This window comes from Rhinolophus hipposideros (genome assembly GCF_964194185.1).
Source record: "Rhinolophus hipposideros genome assembly, chromosome: 18".
NCBI classification, from domain to species: Eukaryota; Metazoa; Chordata; class Mammalia; order Chiroptera; family Rhinolophidae; genus Rhinolophus; species Rhinolophus hipposideros.
Window position 1 is genome coordinate 52,627,036 of NC_138064.1, and position 23,843 is coordinate 52,650,878.

A 23,843-nucleotide genomic window follows, 5' to 3' on the forward strand; every position below is an offset into this window, starting at 1 on the left:
AGAAATGTGGACAATGGACCAAGTCTTGGGGAAACCAAATGTAAGGGAAAGGTGGAGGTAAAATGAAGTGAAAAAACCAGAGGGAGTAACAGAAATGACCAAGAAAATAATAAAATGGTGTCATGATGAAGACATTTTAAGAAGGTGAGAGCCACAGTTTTAAGAGAGGAAAATGTACCTGAATTGGTGAATGGAGACACAAGATGTGGAACATTCATACAATGGGAGACTATTCAGCAGTAAAAAGGAATGAAGCAGATACCTGCTATACCACAAGGAATCTCAAAAACAGTACACTACGTGAAAGAACCACACACAAGAGACCAAACAATGTATGATTCCATTTACATGAAATGTCCAAATTAGCAAATCCATCGAGACAGAAAGCAGGTTAGTGTTTATGTGGGGCTAGAGTTAGGTCTGTCCCGTGACACAGCATGTATAGTTAGGAGAGAAGGATGAAATAAGATGAGGTGAAGAACAAAAGTGGACGAAAAGGCCCTTGAAGAGGAGGAGGAAAACGTCCTGTGGGTAAGGATGGCCATGCATTCGGCTGAGCTGGGAAGGAAGGAGTCAGGAACCGAGGCTGATCATCCCTTCGAGTTACAGGTGTCTTAATTAAACAGAAGTGACATCATCCTCGGAGTGGCTAAGAGGGAATGAGAACTAGGGAAGCTGATGAAGAACAAATATATAACAGGAGAGGGGTAGAACAGAACTGAAGATGCCGACAAAGTTAGGACAGCTAACCACTGAGAGTTAGAAAATGTGTAACAGTAGGAAGTACAGATCAGGGCTCCACAAAGTCACAGAGCAGAGGTCGTAGGGAAATTAACACAGAAGTGTAAAGGATAAAAAGGGTCAACAGAGAGCGTGCTGAAGACCCTCAAGTTCCTGGTACTGACAGCACCCAGAGTGTGGCCTTCATGGTGGGGGGACAGAACAGGGCGGACGGGGAACTCCATTAGGCTGAACAATAGCAAGGCCAGTCTTCAGTGAGTGCAGGAAAGTGACAAGGAAGTTGGCAAACGGTGGTGCAGCCCAAAGGCGGACGTCCCGAAGGACGGGGTTTTTGGTGAAACGAGACACAGCAAACACTCTAGTAACATGTTGAAGAAGTAAATCTGTTTACAATGGATCAGAATTTGAAGTCTCATGGACTGGGTGGGGCGAGGAGGAGGAGGAGGCAGCACAGCTGGTAACAGGATGAAGCCCGAAGATGGATCAGACTTGGGGAGTCTGCCTTTCGTCGGGGGAACGAAGCTCGCTCACGGGGTTCACAGGGAAGAACAGGGCATTGGTTGAAACTGCCTGGCCTCCAATACTCCGTTATGACACATTTTGTTCTGGTCCAAGAACACGCTAGGGGTGTCCTGCAGTTCTTAGTCTGCTTACAGCAAAGACCCAGATGTGGAATATATTAATTCATTCAGATAAAATATAAGTAACAATTTGGGCCTTTCTACTGATTTCTAACACCTCCAGTGTAATCCCTTCTACTCTTAAGAAAGCACTAAACTCCAACATGGTTTCTAATCTTACACTTTTCTACTCTATTACTTACAGTTTGAGCAATTAAATGATAGTGTTTCCAAAAACCACTTGCTCTGAATCTCTCACATTCACCACCGTCTAAATTCTACTTGCTACATCCTTGCAGTGCTCTATGTGTAAACACACACACACACACACACACACACACACACACACACACATACATGTATACGTGTATAATAGTTTTGCTTGTACTTTTGATTTTGTGTTGGTGAGGAAGGAGGAAAGAACAGTGGCAGGAAGACCCCATTACTGTACAAAACCACCAGTAAAAGCATCAGGACTCCACAGTAGAAACAAACTTACAGTAAGAACGACTCCCAGAGAATCCTCAACAAGGGCCACCTCACCTTGTCATGCACGGTCATACAGCTGGCTGCATCCTTCTGGAGGATTTCAGTCACCCCATTGGAAAGCCTCTCATACTTCAGCTTGGGTTCCTCCTCACTCTCTTCTTCCTGCATAACAAAGCAGAGAAAATAAGAGCCGTCATGGATTTATCTGAAATTGCTAAGACTCAAAACACATTTCTTAAGGGGGACCCAGAGATGGTTCCCTCGATGACTGTCAATAACTACAACTCCAGCTAAAGGTTAAAATCTTCCTGTTTCACTGTTTCAACGGTGTGTATCTACTGCTACAACTGCACTGGCAGAATACACTCCGAAGCTTAAAACAAGATTATACATACATACTTACTGTTAACAATAATCAACTGGAATATTACAGTAAGTAGACAGTGTCCGGCCCACTGTACAGAATATGCCAATAAAAGGGGAGTGGGCAAAATACTCGTCAGTATGACCTCATGGTCATAGGACACAGCAGTAACACAGGAAGACAATAAACCTCTAAAAGACATGAATTTTGTATTTCCATAGTACACATATTTCTCTCAGATTTGAGAATATCTCATTTTAATTAGAAACAAATAATTTTTAAAAATGAAAGAAAATTGGAAATTTTATATAAAGCAAACCGTATTCTTCCCCTTAGATAAAAATGTTTTAATATTTATTTGAAATAGCTGATAATACATGAACAATCATTACTCAGTTTATATTAGAAAATGTATTGTTTACTGTCATATAAGTAAACTTACTTATACATTATAACCTTCTTATTCATTTTATATGTATCATTACTAACTTCATGTTTAACCTCAGTGCATACAAGCATAAGATATCCTTAATCCTCATAGTTATGGAATGCAGTTAGGAATCTATATTGACTCTAATGGCTGTGAATCAATCAAAGGTAATTATAAAAATTACTACAATGGTTCAGAAAAAGATTTCACTGCATCGATATGTAATGAGAGACCAAAAACATATGCATATACCAATAACTGCCCAAAACGGAAGTTCACAAAATAATCTATTCACAAGACATTTCCTTCAAAATAATTTTATCATGTTCACCTTCCAGCTAGTTTTCGAGTAGCTTGAGGCACATCAACGCTCAAAATAACTAGAAAGGCTTAATGAAATATATAGCAACACCAGTCCGAGGCATCAATTAAAGGGCTGGTGAGGCAGCCTGAACCAGAAGGACCGACATGCCAAGTCGGGGAGAAAACACGGAGAGGTGATCTGACATGTGACAGCCCTTCTTCCTGGGTGCAGGACAAGAGGCTGAACACTCAAGCTCTGTCTGGGAAGATAAGATGGCCTTTGCTGGGGATAGGGAAAGTAGAGAACTTTTTTGTACCTGTGGGGATAGGCTGACAAAAATAAAGACTTGAGGGACTAAGATCCCAGTGGAAGAGTGAGACAGCCACTGTTCCCCATAAGACAACTGCCAATTTTCAAAGCCACAAGGTGTGATAAAATATGGTAAATATTTAAATTAAAAAAAACGTATTACAGTGTAAGACACATTGCCATTAACTCCCTCAAAATACCCCCCCTTGCTTCGAACACACTTATCCCATTGTTCTTGCCACTTTCTGAAGCTACTCTGAAGTCCTCTTTCATGAGTGTCTTTAGTTGTGCTGTCGTGGCTGCCTCAATATTCTGAATCGATTCAAAATGTTTAGCTTTCATGATCATTTTGACTTTGGGGAAGAGCCAGAAGTCGCACGATGCCAGATCTGGTGAATAAGGTGGATGAGGACACACTGTTAATATTTTTATTTGATAGAAATTGCTATATCAGAAGCGTTGTACGACACTGAGCTTTTCCATTGTGATCACAAGATACAGTGAATGCTGCTGTGGAGCGCCATCCAACAGAAAGGCAGGGATCTTCAATACCGGATGCAGCGTGTCAAAGTTTAGTAACAGTGTGTGACAAGTTTCAGCTTGTTCAGTGCAGCCAGTCAGGTGTAAGCTAAGTTCAGGGAAGGTGTGTTTTAAAGTGTGCCATAAGTCATTTTCCATCATGACAACACTCTGTGTCACACATCATTTCTGGTATGGCAATTTCTGTCAGATAAAACATTACAGTTTGTCCTCATCTATCTTATTCACCGGACCTGACACCATACGACTTCTGGCTCTTCCTCGAAATTAAAATGATTCATGACATGGAGGCAGCCACGACAGCGCAACTAAAGACACTCACGAAAGAGGACTTCCAGAACTGCTTCAGAAAGTGGCAAGAACGATGGGCTAAGTGTGTTCGAAGCGAGGGGGGGTATCTTGAGGGGAGAATTTTGAGGAGAATCAATGGCAACGTGTCTTTCACTGTAATAATTTTTTTATTTAAACATTCACTGTATTGTTTGATCACACCTGGTATGTGAGGTCTGAGGCTAAAAAGCGAAACAGAAAGCCTCAAAAATGTAAGGGAAAAGTAGAGGAAGTGAAAGAAGCAGAGAGAGTAACAGAAACAATGAAGAAACTATCAGAATGGTATTATGATGAAGACATTTTGAGAAGGTGAGGGCCACAGTTTTAAAAGCAGAAAAACATACCTAAATTGGTGAATGGAGAGACAAAATGTAGAACGTTCATACAATGGAAGACTATTCGGCAGTAAAAAGGAATGAAGCAGATACCTGCTATACCACAAGGAATCTCAAAAACAGTACACTACGTGAAAGAACCACACACAAGAGACCAAACAATGTATGATTCCATTTATATGAAATGTCCAAAATAGCAAATCCACAGAGAAAGAAAGCAGGTTAGTGTTTATGTGGGGCTAGAGTTAGGTCTGTCCCGTGACACAGCATGTATAGTTAGGAGAGAAGGATGAAATAAGATGTGCTGAGAAAATAAGAATTATATGCAGGAGTCATCAGCAAATGAGGTCCCGGTGAATACCAGACTCTCAATTGGAACTCCTGGGTCACAGGGGACACAAAAAATTGCTTACCATAACATCAATCTATCTTTGACTCAGTTCAACCCCTAACTGGAGTAAGGTATATAACCCCCAATTTATCTGTCCAGTAAAGGAAAGGTGATTCGTGGAAGAAAGCAAACTTCCCCTTGGAGAAAGAAAACTACTGGGGCCTCTACAATTTTCACTTACAATATTGAGAATTCAATAAAAAAATTACCAGGTATGCCACAAGACAGGACCAAATGACTAAAAACCAAGAAGAAAAAAAGGACCTAAAAATAGACCCCTGAAAGATATAATTACTATAAAAGCGCTTTAATATAACTATGACTACTATGTTCAGAAAAACAGAAGATAGAGAAAATAAAGAAATTTTCAACAAAGAATCGTAATCTGTAAAAAATCAAAAACTTTAGAACTAAAAAATGTAACTGAAATTATGAACTCAACGAATGGTTTAACTGAAGATTAGCAAAGTAAAAGACTCGATTAGTGAAATGGAGAACAGGTCAAAATACATCCAAAAGGAAGCCTAGAGAAGAAAAATGGATGAAAAACACAAGAAAAGAACATGTGTGATATGTGGAACACAATAAGAAAGCCTAACGTGCTTTTAATTCCAGTCTCAGAAGGATAAAGAAAATGGGTGTGAGGCAGGAGCAACATTTAAAGAGGTAACAACTGAGAATTTATTACAACATGACATCACCCCAAATTCAAGAAGCTTTGCAACCCAAAGCAGAATAAACATAAAGAAAATCACACCTAGGCACATCAGAGTAAAATGAAAATTAAGGAAAGAAAAACGACTTGTAGAATAGTAAGTGTTGGGCCTACTGAAGATTATAAGACTGACAGGACACACCAGGCAGAGACTGCAAACTCAAATGTTTACAAGTCTTTACCTCTGGGGCAAAGAACTGCATCTTCAATGGAAAGAGGCATATCTGTGCATAAGTGGAAAGGATAAGACATACCAAACATCATGTCATCGTCTCATAGTTTTAAGATCAGATAATCTCATTTCATGTGATCATAGGAAAAAAACAAAACCACTATGGAGAGTTAAGTATATTTATTCCACTTTACAAATTTTCAGTAAGCACTAATGATCAGAAGTGTTACGTAATTTCAAGATACACACACACACACAAAGCCAAAATTCAAATTCAGTTATGATGCCCTGATCAACACACTATCCAATCTCCTACGAAAATGATGCCAGAAATCACAACAGAAGCCTCCACAATTTTTATGCCTACAAATACGAACTATATGATCAATAGAAAATGTTTAAAAATGTGTTTATTTAGCTGGTACATTAAGTTATTTATTGCTGCATTATTACACCAAAATGTACTGACTTAAAACAGCAATGAGTATGTATTATCTTACAGAGTTTCTGTGGGTAAGCAATACAGGAGGGGCTCAACTGGGTGATTTGGACTCAAAGTTTCTCCTGGGATCGCAGGCAAGATGTTAGCTGAGGCTGCAACAATCTGAAGGCTCAACTGGGGTTAGAGGATTTGCCTCTATGATGGCTCGCTCAAATGGTTGGCAAGCTGGTGCTGGCTGTTGGGGCGCGTGGGGGCGGGGGGGCTTCAGTTCCCTGCCTCATAGACCTCTCCATAGGGCGGCTTGAGTGTCCTCATGACATGGAAGGCGAATTCCCCAAAGTGAGAGAGCGAGCAAACTGGAAGCCCCAATGTTATATATGACCTAGCCTCGAGGTCGCACACTGACACTTCTACAGTGTTGTACTGATCACAGGGTCAGCCATGATTCAGTGTGGGAAGGCAGGATACCAGGGCAGGAACAACAGGAGGTGAGCACAAGCTGGCGATTGTGCAGGCCAGCTACAAAAGCAGTAATTAAGTTTTAAGAGCAATAAACCTGGTTAAAATATAAGTATTCCATGCATATGATGAGCTGAAAATTTTTTTTCTCCAAGTATACACAAGCTACTCATTCAGTAACAAGAGTTGTTTATTTAGTAACAGAGTATTAAAATCAAAGGCAATGTACCTACTACTAATTTTCTAAGAATACCTGTAAGAACTAATAGCAACAAATGGAAGTAATAATAAGCAGTTAACTACAAGACCTATACTTCTTTAAAAGGGTAACTAATGATAATCAACCCATCTCAAGGAGCTGTTACATGTCAAAAAGTGATCTGTTGCTAAAATATGAAATAGCTAATTAACCAAGTCTAAAGAACCTAAAAAGAGCAAAATCACAGAAAGCAACAAATAAACACTTCTACTTATTTATATACCTACAAGCAAGAAATAGAAATCATTACAAAGTATATTAAATGTGAGATGACATGTGCATTCTGAAATAATGTGTTAAATACAAATTGAATCCTAGACAGTAGTCTTTATAAGAAGATGCCACATGTTGCTCAAGTCTGGACATCAAATGTGCAACCAATGTGAAAAGTTAATTCTAGCCTCTTGACTATTTTGCATAAAAGCACTCATCCACGGACCATTAAAGTTACTGTAAATAAGATTCGCCTGCCTTATTTATAAGTGACAACTAAATAATTCCTCTCACATAAATATACAAAAATAAATACTTTCACAACACAGTTCACTGAAGCATTCGTGCCAGGTTTCAAAAACCATAAAGAAAATGAAAACTCCAATATTAGGCATTTGATGTAGCATTTCACGCTTTTCTGACAGGTATCTTTTATGTTAAAAGCAAGCTAACGGTGAGTTTTCAAGGTTTTCTTCTGCTTGCTGTAAACAAAGAAAATGGAAAGTGAGTCAAAAGTACAATTCACGGAGGTTATTCTGCTGCAGACTATACATCACATTTTAAATAAAAAACATTTTTCAAAAAATCAAGCAGATTTAATATAGATCTTCACTTTTTGAAAATTTAAACAGAAAAAAAAAAGGCTTCTGTATGGTGTGAACTTTCATGGAAAACTACCCAGTATTAATGAAAAGCCAACCAATAATTTTTGTTAAATTTTAATAATCTTACAAACCTACAAATAAAACCATCAACAGTCTGAGTTGAGATGACAGTTAACTGCGTTTCTATGACAACCTAGTGGAATAGTACAAGTCCCGACTTGCAGCTAAGCGAAGATATGAGCAGAGTGACATTTACTCGCACAAGAAAAATTCGCAGCTTTCCTTTAAAAAGAATCAATTCCACAACTAATATGGATTCTCATTAAGTGTATAGCACTTTTAATTCAAAATAAGTCCTTTAAACCATCGTATAAGATTTTAGAACACTATTTGAAAATAAATTTCATTTCACAGTAATTCTTTTGAGTTTTAACTTAAAAGTGAAAAACTACTTTTGGGGTTAACAAATTAAAGCAATTAAAAACTATGATTTTGATACTAACACCATAGAGTAAATTTGTGTGGAGACCTGTCACCTAATTTGGATTTCTATATCAACCAAAAATATGCGTTTTCACCTGAAAATTTAAAAATCATGTACAAGAAAATTTTTGGTGTTTATAACCAATTTTTCATGTTGTTTTAACTTTATTCATATCTTTCACACATCAGTATATTTCATATACCATTGTTACAGTCCAAATGCAGACGTGGATTTTATTTTAAAAAAATGTGTGTCACATGAATTTTGGAGGTTAACAGAAAGATCATTATATTTTCTATTGTTACTATTAATACAGAACTTAAATTTTATTTCTGGATATCATTTATTAAAATCCATTTTTGTCTTATTTGTTTTGTTTCACAAAATAAAATTATTAGCTAGACTGAAGGAGAAAGGTGAGATATCTTATAAAGTCTAAGTTAGGCTAGCGGAAAATGCCACCAGTTGAGCTCTCCTAGACTGTTCAGACTCACTCTCTGGAGACGGCCTTTACCCCATCCAGCTTCACCTAAGAAAGACCTCACCTGAAACTCAAGGAATTTTAATAAGGTAAATGGGTTAGTTGGTGTCATTCCATCAACTACAGCTGACTAGGAACAAATTCTTTTAACAAATATCCAATGTTTTAAAATTAGATACAATAGGGAACACTAACATCCTCAAAAAAAAAAAAAAATCTTGTTGTTTAAAAAAAAATGCAGCTTAAACTTCCACAGCGTAAAATCAAGCATTAATAAAAAGCAAATTAATAATCAAGCATGGGTACAAAAGTATAAAACAAAGTCCTTCCTCCTCTAGAACATTCTCTCCAGAATTCTAATTACCTAAGGAAAATTGAAATATTCAAAACTGGTAGTCATCCTTGTAAGTTTAAGATACTTCAAAAAAAAAAAATCATAATCTAATAGCAGAACTTCTGAATTTTAGAGAATTTGAATTTTAAAAAATTCTCTCTACAAATAATTCACTTCATAAAAGGCCCATGATATACTCTATTTCTTTTTTATCACTATTTATTGGAGAAGATAGAGGGAGAACAGAAAAATAAAACAAAACACAGTTGGTGTCAAATACAAATAACACTTTAAAGGGCATAATTGAAATTAAACTCTAAGTCAATCAAAACACATAATTTGAGTCTCAAAAACTAACAAATTTTTAAGGAACAGATCTATTCACTACAACACAGTATTATCAAAGGCAGCACAAATAGTCAAAAACTACATTTCTTATACAAATAATAAATAAACCTTAGGGCATCTCCAAATACGTTATATCAATCTTGAATGAGAAAACACTGTACAAAAAGACGCTAAAAGTAAAATTCAAAATTAATCAAGGACTAATGAGGATTTTAATTAGCTTTGTATTGCTTCCCCATATGAATGCCATTTCCTTAAACGGGCAAGTTCAACTATTAATTGTTATAGGTAATAGTTCTATCACAGAAAGATGATTTTATTTATACAAAAAGATGACTTATCTGGTAGTAAAGATGGCTAGACACACATATATATATGTATGTATGTATGTATGTGTGTGTGTGTGTGTGTATATATATATATATACATATATATATATATATATACTCACATCATCTTTCTAAAATGTCAAAACTTATCAAGAAAAGTACATAAGTAAGCCGAAAGAGTAACTTCTGGTGTCCATTAATAACACGAGGTATTACAGCTGCCTCAGCGACCAAACTTTTAAAGAAAGTGACATGGAGATAATGGAATTCATCTGCAATAAAATGACTGTGGTCGAAGCTCCCAGGACGCCTTTCAGTCAGACTGCTGACAGACAAGCAATTACATTCTTATATGAATGCAAATAATGTTAAATTATTGACTTTCAAGCAATATTGCTACTACTTAAAACATATATTAAATCCAAAAAAGTAGCAGAAAGTAGGAGCTGGAAAATGTAATCTAGATGACAGGAGTCTACTTTTTCATACAGACAGAAAATTCATACCGAGTCTACTCATATCCACATATTATTTTTAAGAACATAAAATACACATGGTTAAATAAGTGGTCTTCCACCAGAGGGGTTTTGTCCCCCCAGGACACTGACTTGGCAATGTCTGGGGACGTTCCATTGTCACAAACGGGTGGGGGGAGAAGGTGCTATGGGCATGCAGTACGTGCAGGCGGGAGGGTGCGAAGCGCCCTGCAATGTCCAGGACAAACAATGAGCTGGTCAGTAATGCCAAGGTGGAGGGGCCCGGTGTCCAATTCCACAAGATTAAATACTGTACAGGCTTTAAGATCTAGTTTTAAACAATAATAACAAAGATAAATGTTCTCAAAACACCTCATTAGGTGGAAAAATAGGTCATAAAACCTGCTTTGCATGATCCAAATTTTAATAAAGAAATGTATATACATATATGGGGGAGAAATGAAAAGAATAAACACCAAAATAGTAACCTTCCTAGGCTTTAGCTTCTTCATCTATAGAAGGGAAGTGACAATAGGACCCGTATCACAGGGTAGCTGTGACCACCAGAGAAGACAGCCAATCCAAATCGCTGAGTGCTACTGCCAATATTTTCTAAATTTTCGCAAATAAACATGAATTATATTTATTACGGAAATAAGTATATGACAAAAATAGTATTTTTAAAGCCATTGTTCAACAGCCTCTTGAAAACTTTCTATCTACTGAACCAAGATTCTTATCTCTCAAAGCTGCTTTCCTTACCATAACACTGACTAGAAATGTGAGAAAAAGTTGAGCCTCTAATAATTGAAGAGCTCTACTTAAGATTCACAAGATATGCAGTCTTCATAAAACCTAGTCTCTCCTTTGCCCTGTAGTATCAGAATTTCATGTTCAATTCAAGAAGGAGAAAAATAAGGTGAAGGGTCCCATGCCCTAAGCCAAATACCATAAACAGGATCAACTCCCATCATTTATTTTATATTGGGAAAGCGATAAGAATATATAGAGAAGGACAAAAAAAATGAGAAAAGCAAATAAGCTTTTCATTTCCTTCCAGCCATATGGAATAACCTCACCAATCTTCAAGATATGCCATTCAGGTGGACAATTTCCGCCAGTAAAGCCAACATAACCCTCTTTCCCTTCCTTCCCAATATCCCTTGGTGATCACAAGATCCTTAGAAGCAGGGTTTATGCCTTTTCACTGTTCTGAACTTCACCTAACAAAACTGTGGGTACCTAATAAAGACCAATGAAAACAAAAGTACGCAGTAACAGCAGACGGAGTTTAGTAAAAAGCTTTCTAAGACATTCTCATTGAGATTTCCACAGACAAATCCAAATCATAGAGTATCAGCCCAAAGGAACCTGAGATCATCTAAACTATGTGTTAATGTACAGACACAGAGAGGGGGGCAGGGTGAAGAGTAGGGAGGTAGAGGCATCAGACAGAGAAGGGGGAGGCTATTCTGAAATAGCGCAAATGAGAATTAAAGATAAATGTACAGAAATGAAGCTCTCTCATGTTCTAACAGTAGCAGCACAGAGGTCCTGCAAATGCCGATTTCATGAAAAACTTACACACTTGTTTATAATTCACATATTTATTCTTATACAGAAAAGGAAAATGCTACAGTTCTTTGGATTATTTTACGTTTTAGAGGAGATTAAATACCTCTTAAGCACCTTTGAATTGCAGATTCTAGGTGCAAAGATGCACCTTCTACCCCCCCATCAAAGTCTGACAGCTTCTCGAAATTTTCCATGAACAGATAAAAACCTACCATAGCAATAAAAGTTAAGACAGATGGTTAACAAAATCAAGGAGATGCTAATACTACTTATGTTTAATATAAATTAGAGTTCACGACACACCATGATTTGATGAAAACATAAACCGCCTAAACAAAAGGTAGACCCCTCTGGTGCTCCCACTAACCCTCCGTGCCCAGGACCCGGCACACACACCCGCCCCACCCCTTTAGCGCCGGCTCTCCAGGGGGAGCTGACTGCAGCCTAGCCCACGTTCCCCCACACTCACACTCGCAGCCCTAGCCAGCAACGGTCTCCGTGGTTCTTCTACCCACAGAGACTGCAGCCCCTCAGAGCGGGGCAGTGCTTTGTCAGCGGTCTCGGCGTGCCAGGCCACTGAGAGCAGGAAGGTGGGCGCTACAGGGAAGCAGACAGCACTAATAAAGGGAAAAGTAAAACTTCATTAATAAGCCAGGAAACGGAGTAACTAGTAAGTCCTAGGATTCACACCTGTTAGAGACAAACAGTAAGGCAACCATAGGATAAAGTGAGAAAAGTCATCCACATACTACAGCCTGTCTCCTGCAGAAAGGCCCAGACTTTTTAGCAGCAAGTTCTATTAACAGCTCTCACAGAACAGAAAATTCCTGTTATTTAAACTGCCCATAATAGGAAAATATTAAAATCTTCTCAATTCATTTTGAAACACTGATATCCAAACTCCCACAGAGTGCATCAAAGGGGGAAAAAAACCTATATAGTACAGTCATCTCAAGTAAGAATTTAAATGTAAAAATCCCAAATGGAACCCCATCAATCAAAGCCAGTCTGAGAGGAAGGAATGCCTCAGTCCTGACAGGTTACAATCGGGCCCTAACTGTACAGTGTGATTATCATTTAAAAAACATTCTTTAACAATCATCAGAAGAGGCGAACACATTTTTATACATATAGCTCCTGACAGTATCATCAGTTTTATCACAAGCATCACCTGTATGTTTTCCCTTGCTGGATGTATTTTACTCCCCAAATCCTGACAAATAAAACCTCATGAAAATGGTAAGGGAACAAGATCATCCAATCCCATTATTTATTGCATTAGTTTCCCACCACTGCTGTAACAAATCACCACTCAGTGGCTTAAAACAACACCAATTTGCTGTCTCACAGTCCAATCCAGACCTCACGGGCTGAAATCACGACACGAGGGTCTGCGCTCCTCTGGAGGCTCTAGGGGCGAATCGTGTCCTTACCTTTTCCAGCTGTTAGAAGCCACCAGACTCCTTGACTGTGGGGCCCCTCCTCCATTCGCCACCTTCAAAGCTAGCAAGGATGGGTCCACACCTTCTCACATCACATCACTGGACCTTCTCCACCCCCCTCCCCCACTGATAAGGACCCTTGTGAGGACAATGGCCCCGCCTGCAGAGTCCAGGACAGCCTCCCCATCTTAAAGTCAGCTGATAAGTAACCTTAATTCCACTTGAGTTTCCTTTGCCGTGTAACATAACATACTCATAGGTTCCAGGGGTCAGCATAGACATCTTTGGGAGAGCACAAGTCTGCCTATTACTGAGAACAGTATAAGGATCAGAGAGGAAAATACTGGTGGGCTCTGCAGCTGGATGCCCCAAGCCAAACCCAAAGCTAAAAGACAGTTCTCACTTGCTTGTCCCAAATCAGTTCATGATCCTTTGAGGGATAATACAGTTCTCAGCTTGAGTCAAGCCAGGGGTAGTGGTCCTTGGCATCTATTTTTGGACAAACGGACCTCCCAAAACCCTGGTTTCAACACCTCCAAAATAAGGACATAATGCCAGTACCACAGAATTGTGAAGATTAATGAAATCAATTCGTTTATTCACTCACAAGCAGCTCTGCTCGTGAGACCCCAGTGACACGGTCCCCACCCTCATGAAAGGACCTGGCATAGAACAGGACAAAAGTAACAGAAGGGCAGCAGCATGCTTACTGAGCGAAGTGCTAAGTACACACCATCTCCTTTCGCAATTACCCAGAATGCGGCCCTGACGAGGGTCCTAGCTGTCACCATCTGAAGACACACAGCACAAGAGCTTCTGGGAGCATCAAAGGTATTCTGCCCACACACTCTCCCGAGCCTATTCCAGTCAGGCCCACCACCACCTGCACGAATCACCACAGCTGCTCGCGTAAGGGTCACCAGTGGCCTCATCTTTGCAGATCCTGGGTGAATCCCTAGACTGCGTCTGAGTCCTCCTCAGCAGCAGCTGGCACAGCTGACCGAGCTCCCCTTCTGAGACACATTCCACCCCTAGCTTCCTGGACAGCAAGCACTCTCATTTGGTTCTCTTCCTGCCTCACTGGCTACTCCTTCTCAATCTCCTTTGATGATTTCCTTCACCCACCAGATCTCGAAAATGCAGCAGCACCCTCCAGGTCCAGGCATCAGGCCTCTTATTTACCTGACCTCAGGCCCTACATGCTTTCATCCGGTTTCATGGTTTTAAACACCACCTACATGCTGACTCACAAACTCCTCTCTACAGCCCAGCCCTACCCTAGTCTTCTTTATCCAACTCCTACTTGGCCTTTCCACTTGGATATCTAATATACATCCCCAACGTAAAGTAGCCATACTGAAACTTCTGAGCTCCCCCATAACCCCCCACCCAACCATGAGTGCAAAACCAGTCCTAGCCAGTTTTCCCCAATGTCAGTTAACAACTCCACCCTTTCCAGTTGTTCAGCCTTGGTTCCTCTCTGTCACTTACACCCCCTACATCCTAGTCAGGAAATATACTGGCTCCACTTTAAAAAAAAAACCCTAAATCCTTCATCACCTCTGGCTAGAGTTCAGCCAAAGCCTCCTAACTGATCTTGCTACTTCCTACTTGCCATGCGCTCCCTGGATTTTTTCAAACAGGTCCAGAGTGACCTTACTAAAACAATGACCCTCCAATGGCTTCCCATCTTACAGTAAAAACCAAAGTCCATAAATTCACTTACAGGCTCTACATTCTGGGCTACCCAGTACTTCACTTCCTACCACTCAGCTCCAGCTCCACTCACATCCTCGCTGATGTCCAGTATGACCTCACTTGGTGGTGCTCTATTTGCTCTTGCTTTGACCTACAAGACCTGACCACCCAGAACAAAACTGCATCTCCTCAGCCTATTCCACAGGCCCCTTATCCAGTGTTCTTTTTTTATCCACAGCATTACCACCTAGTTTGTTTTTGCTTACTGCCTCTCTCTTTCATCAAATACTGTTGAATGAATACAATGATCAATCAGTCCACCTTAGACTGCCTGAAATAATTTTTCTCCTAGGTAATGGAATTATAAATTCTGTTCAAAGATATACGAGTGTCACACCAGAGTCATCCTTCCAATCTCTAACAAATGGCAGAAGAAATAGAGGTTCACAAAGGTGTATTTCCATCCAGAAAGTTTCTACTAAGTTTCCAAACATAAATTTTATAATATATGCTTCAAAGGGAATGTTTATCCATGCCTGAATGATGCAATAATCATCAGAACCTGTTAATATTAATAGCTCATTAAATGAAAGCAAATTTTTAATCCAAAAACTATTTGGCAGGACATATTATAACCCATGCTCCGTTTTTCTCAGCAATCAATCTCATAACAAAGTATATTACCATTTTAGTTACCAGTTGCTACCAATTTGTTTATTAAAATTAATACGTGTAAAGAATCAATTTAAGTTTCAATAAATGATTTACAATGTTCTACCCACCAGGTAAGATAAATTATTTTTGTGTGATGCATTTTCTGATTAAAAAAAGCTGTCTCCTGATTTCTCACAATGACTGGTTTTCATTTTAATAAAACTGAAAAAGAGCACTGCTTGTGGCCGATGCATCCAGAAGTTGCACTTTATTTTAATATTAATTTCTTATTCAAGATAAATCACATGTAGATTTATTCTAAATAGGTTCAGCTATCTCTCAGTCTACTTGGTTTATTAAAATAAATATATCTAACATATTCAAGGCCTCCTAATTGTGATATTTGCAAGAACTAAGCCAGACCCGAATGGACATCTTTTTAGGAGGTGTGTTTATTAATAATGGTAACAAATGTTATAGACAGAGGTGACACTAATTAACTCTCTATTATTACATAACATGGCCCAGGCAAGGGGTAATGTAATTTACGTGCAATCTTTGCTTCAAAGGAATACACTGCAGGCACAACAGGTCTTACTTGAACTATTCAGTTGCTTTCAGAATAACAAAAGGTCGCTGGAACCCATACCTGGGAAAGCAGACCTCACTACACATCAATTTCCATTAGGCACTCTTCTGTTTGCCACTGTTCTTTAGCCTGAAGGTTTTTCCCTTGTTATTCTTCTCTTTGCTATGCAACTTTAGTCTTGAAATGTTAGGCTAACAATTTGATGCTTCTACTGCGAAGTTCTTTGTACCACACACTAAACTCTTTTAAGAAAAGGTGGACTACACTTCCAAACATATATCAAAGTAAGCAGCGTTTAAAACAATACCTATATCCGTGAAGCACAGCGGCTTCCATTTCCACCTGCATGACCCAAGTATTCCAAAGCACACTGGTCCATAATAGAAAACACCCTATGGGAAATGATGACATTTTTATATTGTTGATGCCATGATTTCCCCTCCTGGCACCACTGAATTTATTCAGAAATAAACCTTTGCTGTCTTAAGCCACTACAATTTTGGAACTGTTTGTTACTGCAGCATAGCCTGAGTCTCCTGCCTCACATTTTACCTGATAAGATTATGGTTCATATTAAGTGAGACGATCCATGTTAAGCACTCAGCACAACACATGGCACACAGCAAGTGGACCTGAAAAACTGAAGTAATTGGTGATTTAAATGGTGATTTAAATTGGTGATTTAAATTGGTCATGATTTAAATGTTGTTTGCCATTAAAATGTATAAGCACAAATCAGATGTTAAAATTATGTGTCAAGGATTTTAAAGCAGCCTTCATAAAAGTGCTTTAACAAGCAATTATAAATTCTCCTGAAATAAATGAAGCAACAGGATATCTCAGCAAAGAAATAGAAGTTATTAAAAAATGGAAATTTTTACAACTGGAAAATATAACCAAAAGAAATAACTCATTGGATGGGCTCAACAGCACAGTGGAGATGAGAGGACAGAACCAATGAACATAAGAACAGATCAATCGAATTTAACCAATCTGAACAAGAGGGAAACAGACTGAAAAAAATGAACAGTCTCAGGGGCCTGTGGAACAGTAACAAAAGGGCTTGCATCCATATTGAAAGTCCCAGCAGGAGAAGAGAGAGCAGAACTGAATGTACTCAAAGAAATAACGGTTGAAAACTTTCCAAATTTGGTGAAGGACATAACCCTACAGATTCAAGACTCATGATGGAATATTATATGTTCATGTTTTCTTTGGCTGAAAATTGTTGATTCGCACTTTCTGTTTTTTGCCTATAGTTTTGTAGGAATGCTACCTGCCATTTCAGTTCATTTTTATTTTTTTAATTAACTTTTTTCAATTACAGTTGACATACAGTATTATATTAGTTTCGTGTGTACAACATAGTGACTATACATTTATATAACTTACAAAGTGATCACCCTGATTAAGTCTCGATGGCTATCTGACACCACACAGTTACAATATTATTGACTATATTCCCTATGCTGCAGCACTTTTTATCCCTGTGACTGATCTTATAACTGAAAATGTGTACATCTTAATCCCTTCACCTTTAGTTTATTTTTAAATGTCTTAGATTTCCCTGAATAGCAGCAATAGGTGATCTTATGGAGAGGGGGGCATTTGGGTGGTTTACTAGCTCTCTTAGTTACACTGGCAAATAAAGTACAGTTTCTTTCACATGTGGCATCTCGGGTAGATGGGCGTAGGGAGAGGGGAAAGCAGAACGGTGGTCGCCAGGGGCTAGAGGGAGGGAAGATATGTAAAAATAAGTCTCCTGATTTTATGCTATTTTTTTATTTCTAGGCACCCTTAATTTCCCCAGCTTTTCACTTTTCCCTTTACCACCATGCCTCCAACCACCATGCCCCCACCTCTCCAGAAGCAGCCTCATCCCAGCACTGTCACCTCTGGTCCCACACACCTTCGAGCCCCCTCCTTTAAATTGCCCAATAGCCAGGGCTGAATCCACTAGGTCTCAGACTGTTCTCACTAGTCCCCCACTCTGGGGGTGATTTTCATCGGTGTTCTGCCACCTCCAGGGCTCAGCTGCACCCTCTGCATTTCCCTCCAGTCTCTGTCTGACTCTCAGCTCCAGGGTCAATCCAGAGCTGGCTCTGCTGGTTTCAAGTATTTGCTTCTGCACTTATACGAACGTTCCCAGTACCCCCTGCTTACTGATTATGCTGGGAACATGGACTACGTGCGCTTTTGTTTGCTCTCTGTGTGGATCCATTCAGTAGCTGAAGGATGTGTGGAAAGATTTAGATTTAGGTGGCTGTCAACATTCTCCTCTCCTGTGAAATGAAACCTGGATGGGCTCTGACACTGCACGTTTCTGGACCCGTGATTCTGAGGACACGGGGTTCCCAGTAAACAGAGGTATTACCCCAAAATAAGAATGGTGATCTGAAATACTTTCTAATACTATTTTTAAAATTAACAAATATTACATCCTTGCTTATTATAAGTGAACTCTGAAATTCCTTACCAAGAGCCCTAAAAAGGGTAGCAGAGTTCCACAGCAGGACAATGTTAGGAACCCTGACTAGCCAAACTACGAGCGCGCGATGCCATACCACGTAAGATGTTCTCTAGAGGAAACGCATCAGCCCACATTTTCCCTGACAAAGCAAGCAAAACATGTAATAACTATATGCAATATCAACCCAAATTTAATAGACATATAACGGCTACAATCACATTGGTGAGGATTTCTAGCAGGTTGTCATAGATACATTTATATTTCTCTGAGCTAAATGAAATAGTAAAAGGAAAAATATCATTATTTAGTCCATCTATAAAATAGACAGGTTAATTAATCTGCGTGTTATGCTTAAACTTATTTCTTCTGCATAGTCCTGAAAAGGAATTTTTTTAAAAGTCCTTCCTTATATATTACTTTTTCCTGCTTAAAATACAATCTTTAATTCAACTTAGCTCCCAACAGGTTTTAAGGTAATTACTTTCCCTTTTATTTTATGCAATAAACTATAATTTCACTGATTCAGAAATTAACTAATCAGCATGCCATATTTATTAAAAGAATAATAAAATAATAATTATTGCAGAACCTGTAGTTTGTTTTACAATGTTAAGATCAGTTTGTAAAACTTTGCATCATTTTTCCCAGTGCCAAGATGCTTCAGGTTAAAATACTGTTTGAAATGAAGAGAGAACTTTCTGTTCCTTTCCTGTTTATTTTTTAAGCTAATCCATGTCATAATTTTAACAACCACTGGCATGATCTCCGCCAAGGCTCAGCCACCTACGGTCCCCTTTACCAGCCAGCCTTGGTCTAGCAAGGCAGACGAAGGTTACAACTAATATGCTGACACCAAATGTAAGCTGTGCCAAGCAAGGCAGAACAAGCTCATGGTGAGAACGTGGTTACCTAGAAACCCCCAGGCTCCTCAATCATCACCTTACCTCAGACTCATCAGTAGATTCTTCAAGAGACCCGGTTTCCTACAAAGCACAGAGGGGGAAAATGGTCAGAACAGATGACAAAAGAATGAAAAATATTTTCAAGGGAAGAATCCTCATGCCCGCCCACCAATCTCCAGCTGGCCTGTGTGGAGATAATCTGCAAGTCCTGTGTAAATTAGGATTCCACACGGTCTGATTGTCACAGGCCGCCTACTTCTTCACACCCTGCAGGACTGGGACCCTTACTCTGGGGCCACACAAATCCACAGCTCCTGCTGACCTCCCAGGCCTGAGCGGTCAGCAAGTTAACAAATGAGCCCAGGAATTGTCATGTGAGTACAAGGGAGGGCTTTTGCCTCTCTAAAAATGCAAATCAGCCTGGCAAAGCAGCCTTACTCATCTCAGAAGGGAAGAGGAAACTGCCATCTCAAATTATCTATAAGCCAATTTTTACACTGAAAAGCTCCTGTGCTATTAATTATTATGCTATTAATCTGGTGTAGCCAAAATAACTGTCTTGCTTAAACAGCTTTTACAAAAGAATTCCCCGAGAGTGGTACCTATCAGACAGTGTGCAAACAAGCTGTATAATTTACATCCACTCTTTAAACCATTAACTGGAAGACAAATTCTGCCATTTAACAGTTTCCCTCTTGCGAGACCATGAATCTTGCTGCTCTGGAGAAAACAAAGCAAAAGGGGAAAAATTGACTTGATCCTGCTAATCTCTCACCTGTCCACCGAAAGAGAGAATCTGCTGATGCCACGCATCCTCAAAGAGGTCAGCAAAATGAAGATTTACTTAACGTACTTATAGATATCAATAGCAATAAAAGGTTACAACTAATATGCTGACACCGAATGTAAGCATTTTACAACAATCCATGAGATAAAGAAAGAATGGGGCAAGGACATTTTAGATATAAATAATATTTTTTCAAGAAAAACAGTGAACTTTTTAAAGAAAGTTAGATGCATATGTTACTCAATGTAAATTGGACAGCAGGATAAATGCAAATGTAGTGTTTGGAAACATTTTAACTTCATCCGAGGAAACTCAGTAAGAACATGGCAGGTGGCAGGCTGCCTGGGTAGCAGCCCTGTGGACAACAGTCCCTGCTCCTAAAGGCCACCTGGAAAATGGGGATGAAACTTACATGCAATTAAGAATTTTATGGCAGTTATATCATTGACCATGATGAATATGAAAATCTTCCTTCCGTTGCAATGCAGCCTATTTGGTTTAATGTTATTCTACGAATTAGGAAGGTATTTATTAATTTGGAGCTACAATCTCTCCACAATAATGTTCTGTTCTTAGCATGAATACGACACATTAAAAAGCCAATGATTATACTACTATTTGACAATTCTCCAGAGAGTGAAAGACACGTACCATGCCTGCCCTTCTAAATTGTTTATCCTCTGGGCTCACCAGCCCACTTACCCTCCTGATCCTTCTCTTTTGGACACATTCCACTTCATATTAACAGTCACTATTGTGACATCTTTACTGAACATCTATTATATATATTCCCATAGTGCTAAATGCTTTACAGGTAGCACCTTGAAATTTCCTAATTACCCCTTGAGACGAGAACACCGAGGCTTAGAGGTTGAACTTCTAACATCCATTCCTTCCCGGACAGTCTCTGAATATTAGGTTGTTAGCATTAGCAAAACCAGGCTTTGACAAATGTACCAAAAAAAGACACCTGACTCTGCAAAAAAGTTACGTCATACCAAAGGATATTTTCTTTCATTTGGAAACCATTCAAATATGCACAAGGGTTAAAGGGCAAATGTCTCACTTACATTCTTGATTAAAACAAAAACCTAAGTCCCCACCCAGCAATTTCAATCCAAAAACTCTAAACCAAATTACACTCTCGCCCTGCACCGGAGAGCAGGCAGTGCCACAATCTGATACCTCAGAGCACGCAGACACCGAAACCTGAGTCTTCGGGGAACACCAGGCTTTCAGAGGTGCTTGCTGCGGCTGCTGGCATGGATCGAGAACATTTCCCCCAGGACACTCTCTCAGACTTACCCTGAGCACCAGCACAAACCTTCCGAACACAGCTATAAGCCCCAACCCCCAAAATTACACCTTTGTCTACAACCCTCCCAAAGCAAGGCATGGGTGACTTTTAGAGAATTAGCCTGGTCTGTTATTTCTTCGCTTCACTCATTCAGCAAGCCCCTCCTCTTAATGCTCCAGAGACAAACGAGACCTGCCGGGAATGTCCCCAGCGAGGGACCCAAGGAGCAAGGCTGAACCTTGAGGAAGGTTACAATTTAGCAAGAGTCAGTGGTTTTCAAACATTTCTTAAATTCACACTCTATCTTGCAAAGAATCTAATTTTGAATCATGAAAAATATGAAGTTATAAAATCGTGCTGTTCTCTAAATGAAATAAGCCAGACACAAAATGACAACAATTGTAGGGTTCCTCTATGAGACAGAAAGTAGAATGGAGAGCGCGGCTGGGGAAGCGAGTAATGAGGATTATTGTTTAATGGGTACAGTTGCAGTTTGTGATGATGACAAGTTCTAGACAGGGATGGGTGGCAGCGACGGTTGCACCTTGATGTGAATGTACTTAATGCCACTGGAATAAAAAAAATGTACACTTAAAAATTATTGAACTGGTGAATATTATGGTATGTCTATTATACCACAGCAAAAAAAAAATTGTCCTGTTCTTATTGAAGTAGAAATGATGGGCTAGAAGGTACCCAGTGACAGAATTGTATGTATAGCTGAAAAAATTCTGGGCAACAGGTTGAAAGTTAAACTCAACAATTGTTTCACTTTACTTTTCTTTTGCAAACCAGTCTCTTAAACTCAATCATCTGTCCAAACCTAAAGATCTTGGCACCTTGCCATGGGACCTCCTGGATCAGGATTATCTTCCCCAACAGGATTCTCTTCCGAACCCCTCAGCTCACACCTAAGGGCCTTGTCCTAAGGGCTACCCTGTATACACTGCGGCTAAACACAAAGGCTTCTGAAGCTTTGTCTCCCACTATCCTACCTAGGGAACAACTCAACCCCCATTTGCTGGTGGTAATGATCAGAAATAGGCAGCTGATCTAAAACAGTAGTAGTCTCCCTCCTCTACAGATTTCCTTCCACTCATAAGCAACACCACATATGTTTTCTCCAGGCAGATGCTTGAATTATTAGCTCACGTCTACAGCAGTTACAGAAGGGGGTCTGGAGGCAGGCAGCGGCAAACAAGGAGAGAGCTATTCAAACAGGATGTTAGCCACCTAGCAGCAGCCCGGGAAAGGGGCTAGCGGGGCTCTCAGAAGACCCTTCCAATGAAAGCTTCCAACCCGCCCCCATCCCAATCCTAACATGAGCAGAGGGCCCACGACAGCGGCCTGTGAGAAGACTCAGCACAGCAGGCCCGAGAGGCCAGAGGGGTTAGGAAGTCTGTCCGTCAGAAGGAAGCAGAAGTCTGGACCTGCCAGGATGTGACGTCTCAGAATTTTGAGGGTATACTCAGTTTGTTAGGGGGAAAACAACAGACCTACGGGGAAGACACGGAAAGCTGGAGCCCACGGAAGAGCAGCTCTAAATCCTGCAGAATGAAGAAACGGAATAGGGACCAGGACCCAGGAGAGCAGTCTACGCTGGAGACAGACAAGAAACACAGCTGGACTGCCACCTTCTCTGCCTTCCCAGCCATGTGTGCCACTGCAGAGCGTAATGGCAGAGAGGGGAGGACAGCTTCCGATGTCCGACACAGGCACCGGAAAGAGGAAATCTTCTGTGGGATACGCGTCCGATAGCCCTGTGTCACAGAGCCTCGATTTCAAAAAGCTTTTGGGTACCCAGAGACTAAGCTGGTTGAGCAGGACAGATAAAAGAATACGTGAGGAGCTAGCAGGAGCAAGGACTCAGGTTACCAAGCCTGTTCCACCCACTAGTCCGGCCACTGCACTTACTCTGCAGGTGAAGACAAACCTTGATGCCTGCTCCCACCTGGTGACTTAGTGACCCAATCTCACACCTGACTTTGTGTTAGAACAATCGAAACTCAGTTTGGGGAACTGGCCAATACCCGCTAATACAGTCCCATAAGAGCCCAGAATCACACATATTTGGTAACAAAAATGTAAGGAGGACCAAGTACTTAGAAGACAAAAAGGCAACTGTGACTGAGCAGCACTGAATGGGGAACCCAGAAGCCCTGATCTGATGAGGGCTCCCTCTCCAAGGTGGCACTGTTGGTGCTGGGAAGACTGCTGCTAATAATCAGCTGGTGACATCAGCCTCTAACCAACCAACAC

The 23,843-nt window shown here is 40.0% G+C and overlaps 1 protein-coding gene across 2 annotated transcripts in view; it reads right to left on the reverse strand.

The window, feature by feature from the left end:
• Positions 1-23,843, reverse strand: part of VPS41 (VPS41 subunit of HOPS complex) — a 162,311-nt gene that overhangs the window by 134,214 nt on the left and 4,254 nt on the right. Inside the window, exons 2-3 of one of the 2 annotated variants that reach the window (XM_081079906.1) lie at positions 19,543-19,581; positions 1,905-2,012 (exon numbers count right to left, since the gene is read on the reverse strand). In XM_081079906.1, coding sequence (XP_080936032.1) covers positions 1,905-2,012; positions 19,543-19,581 — 147 coding nt within the window. Of the gene's footprint in view, positions 1-1,904; positions 2,013-18,604; positions 18,738-19,542; positions 19,582-23,843 lie in introns of those variants that run through there. The other variant, XM_081079907.1, reaches the window with a different exon arrangement.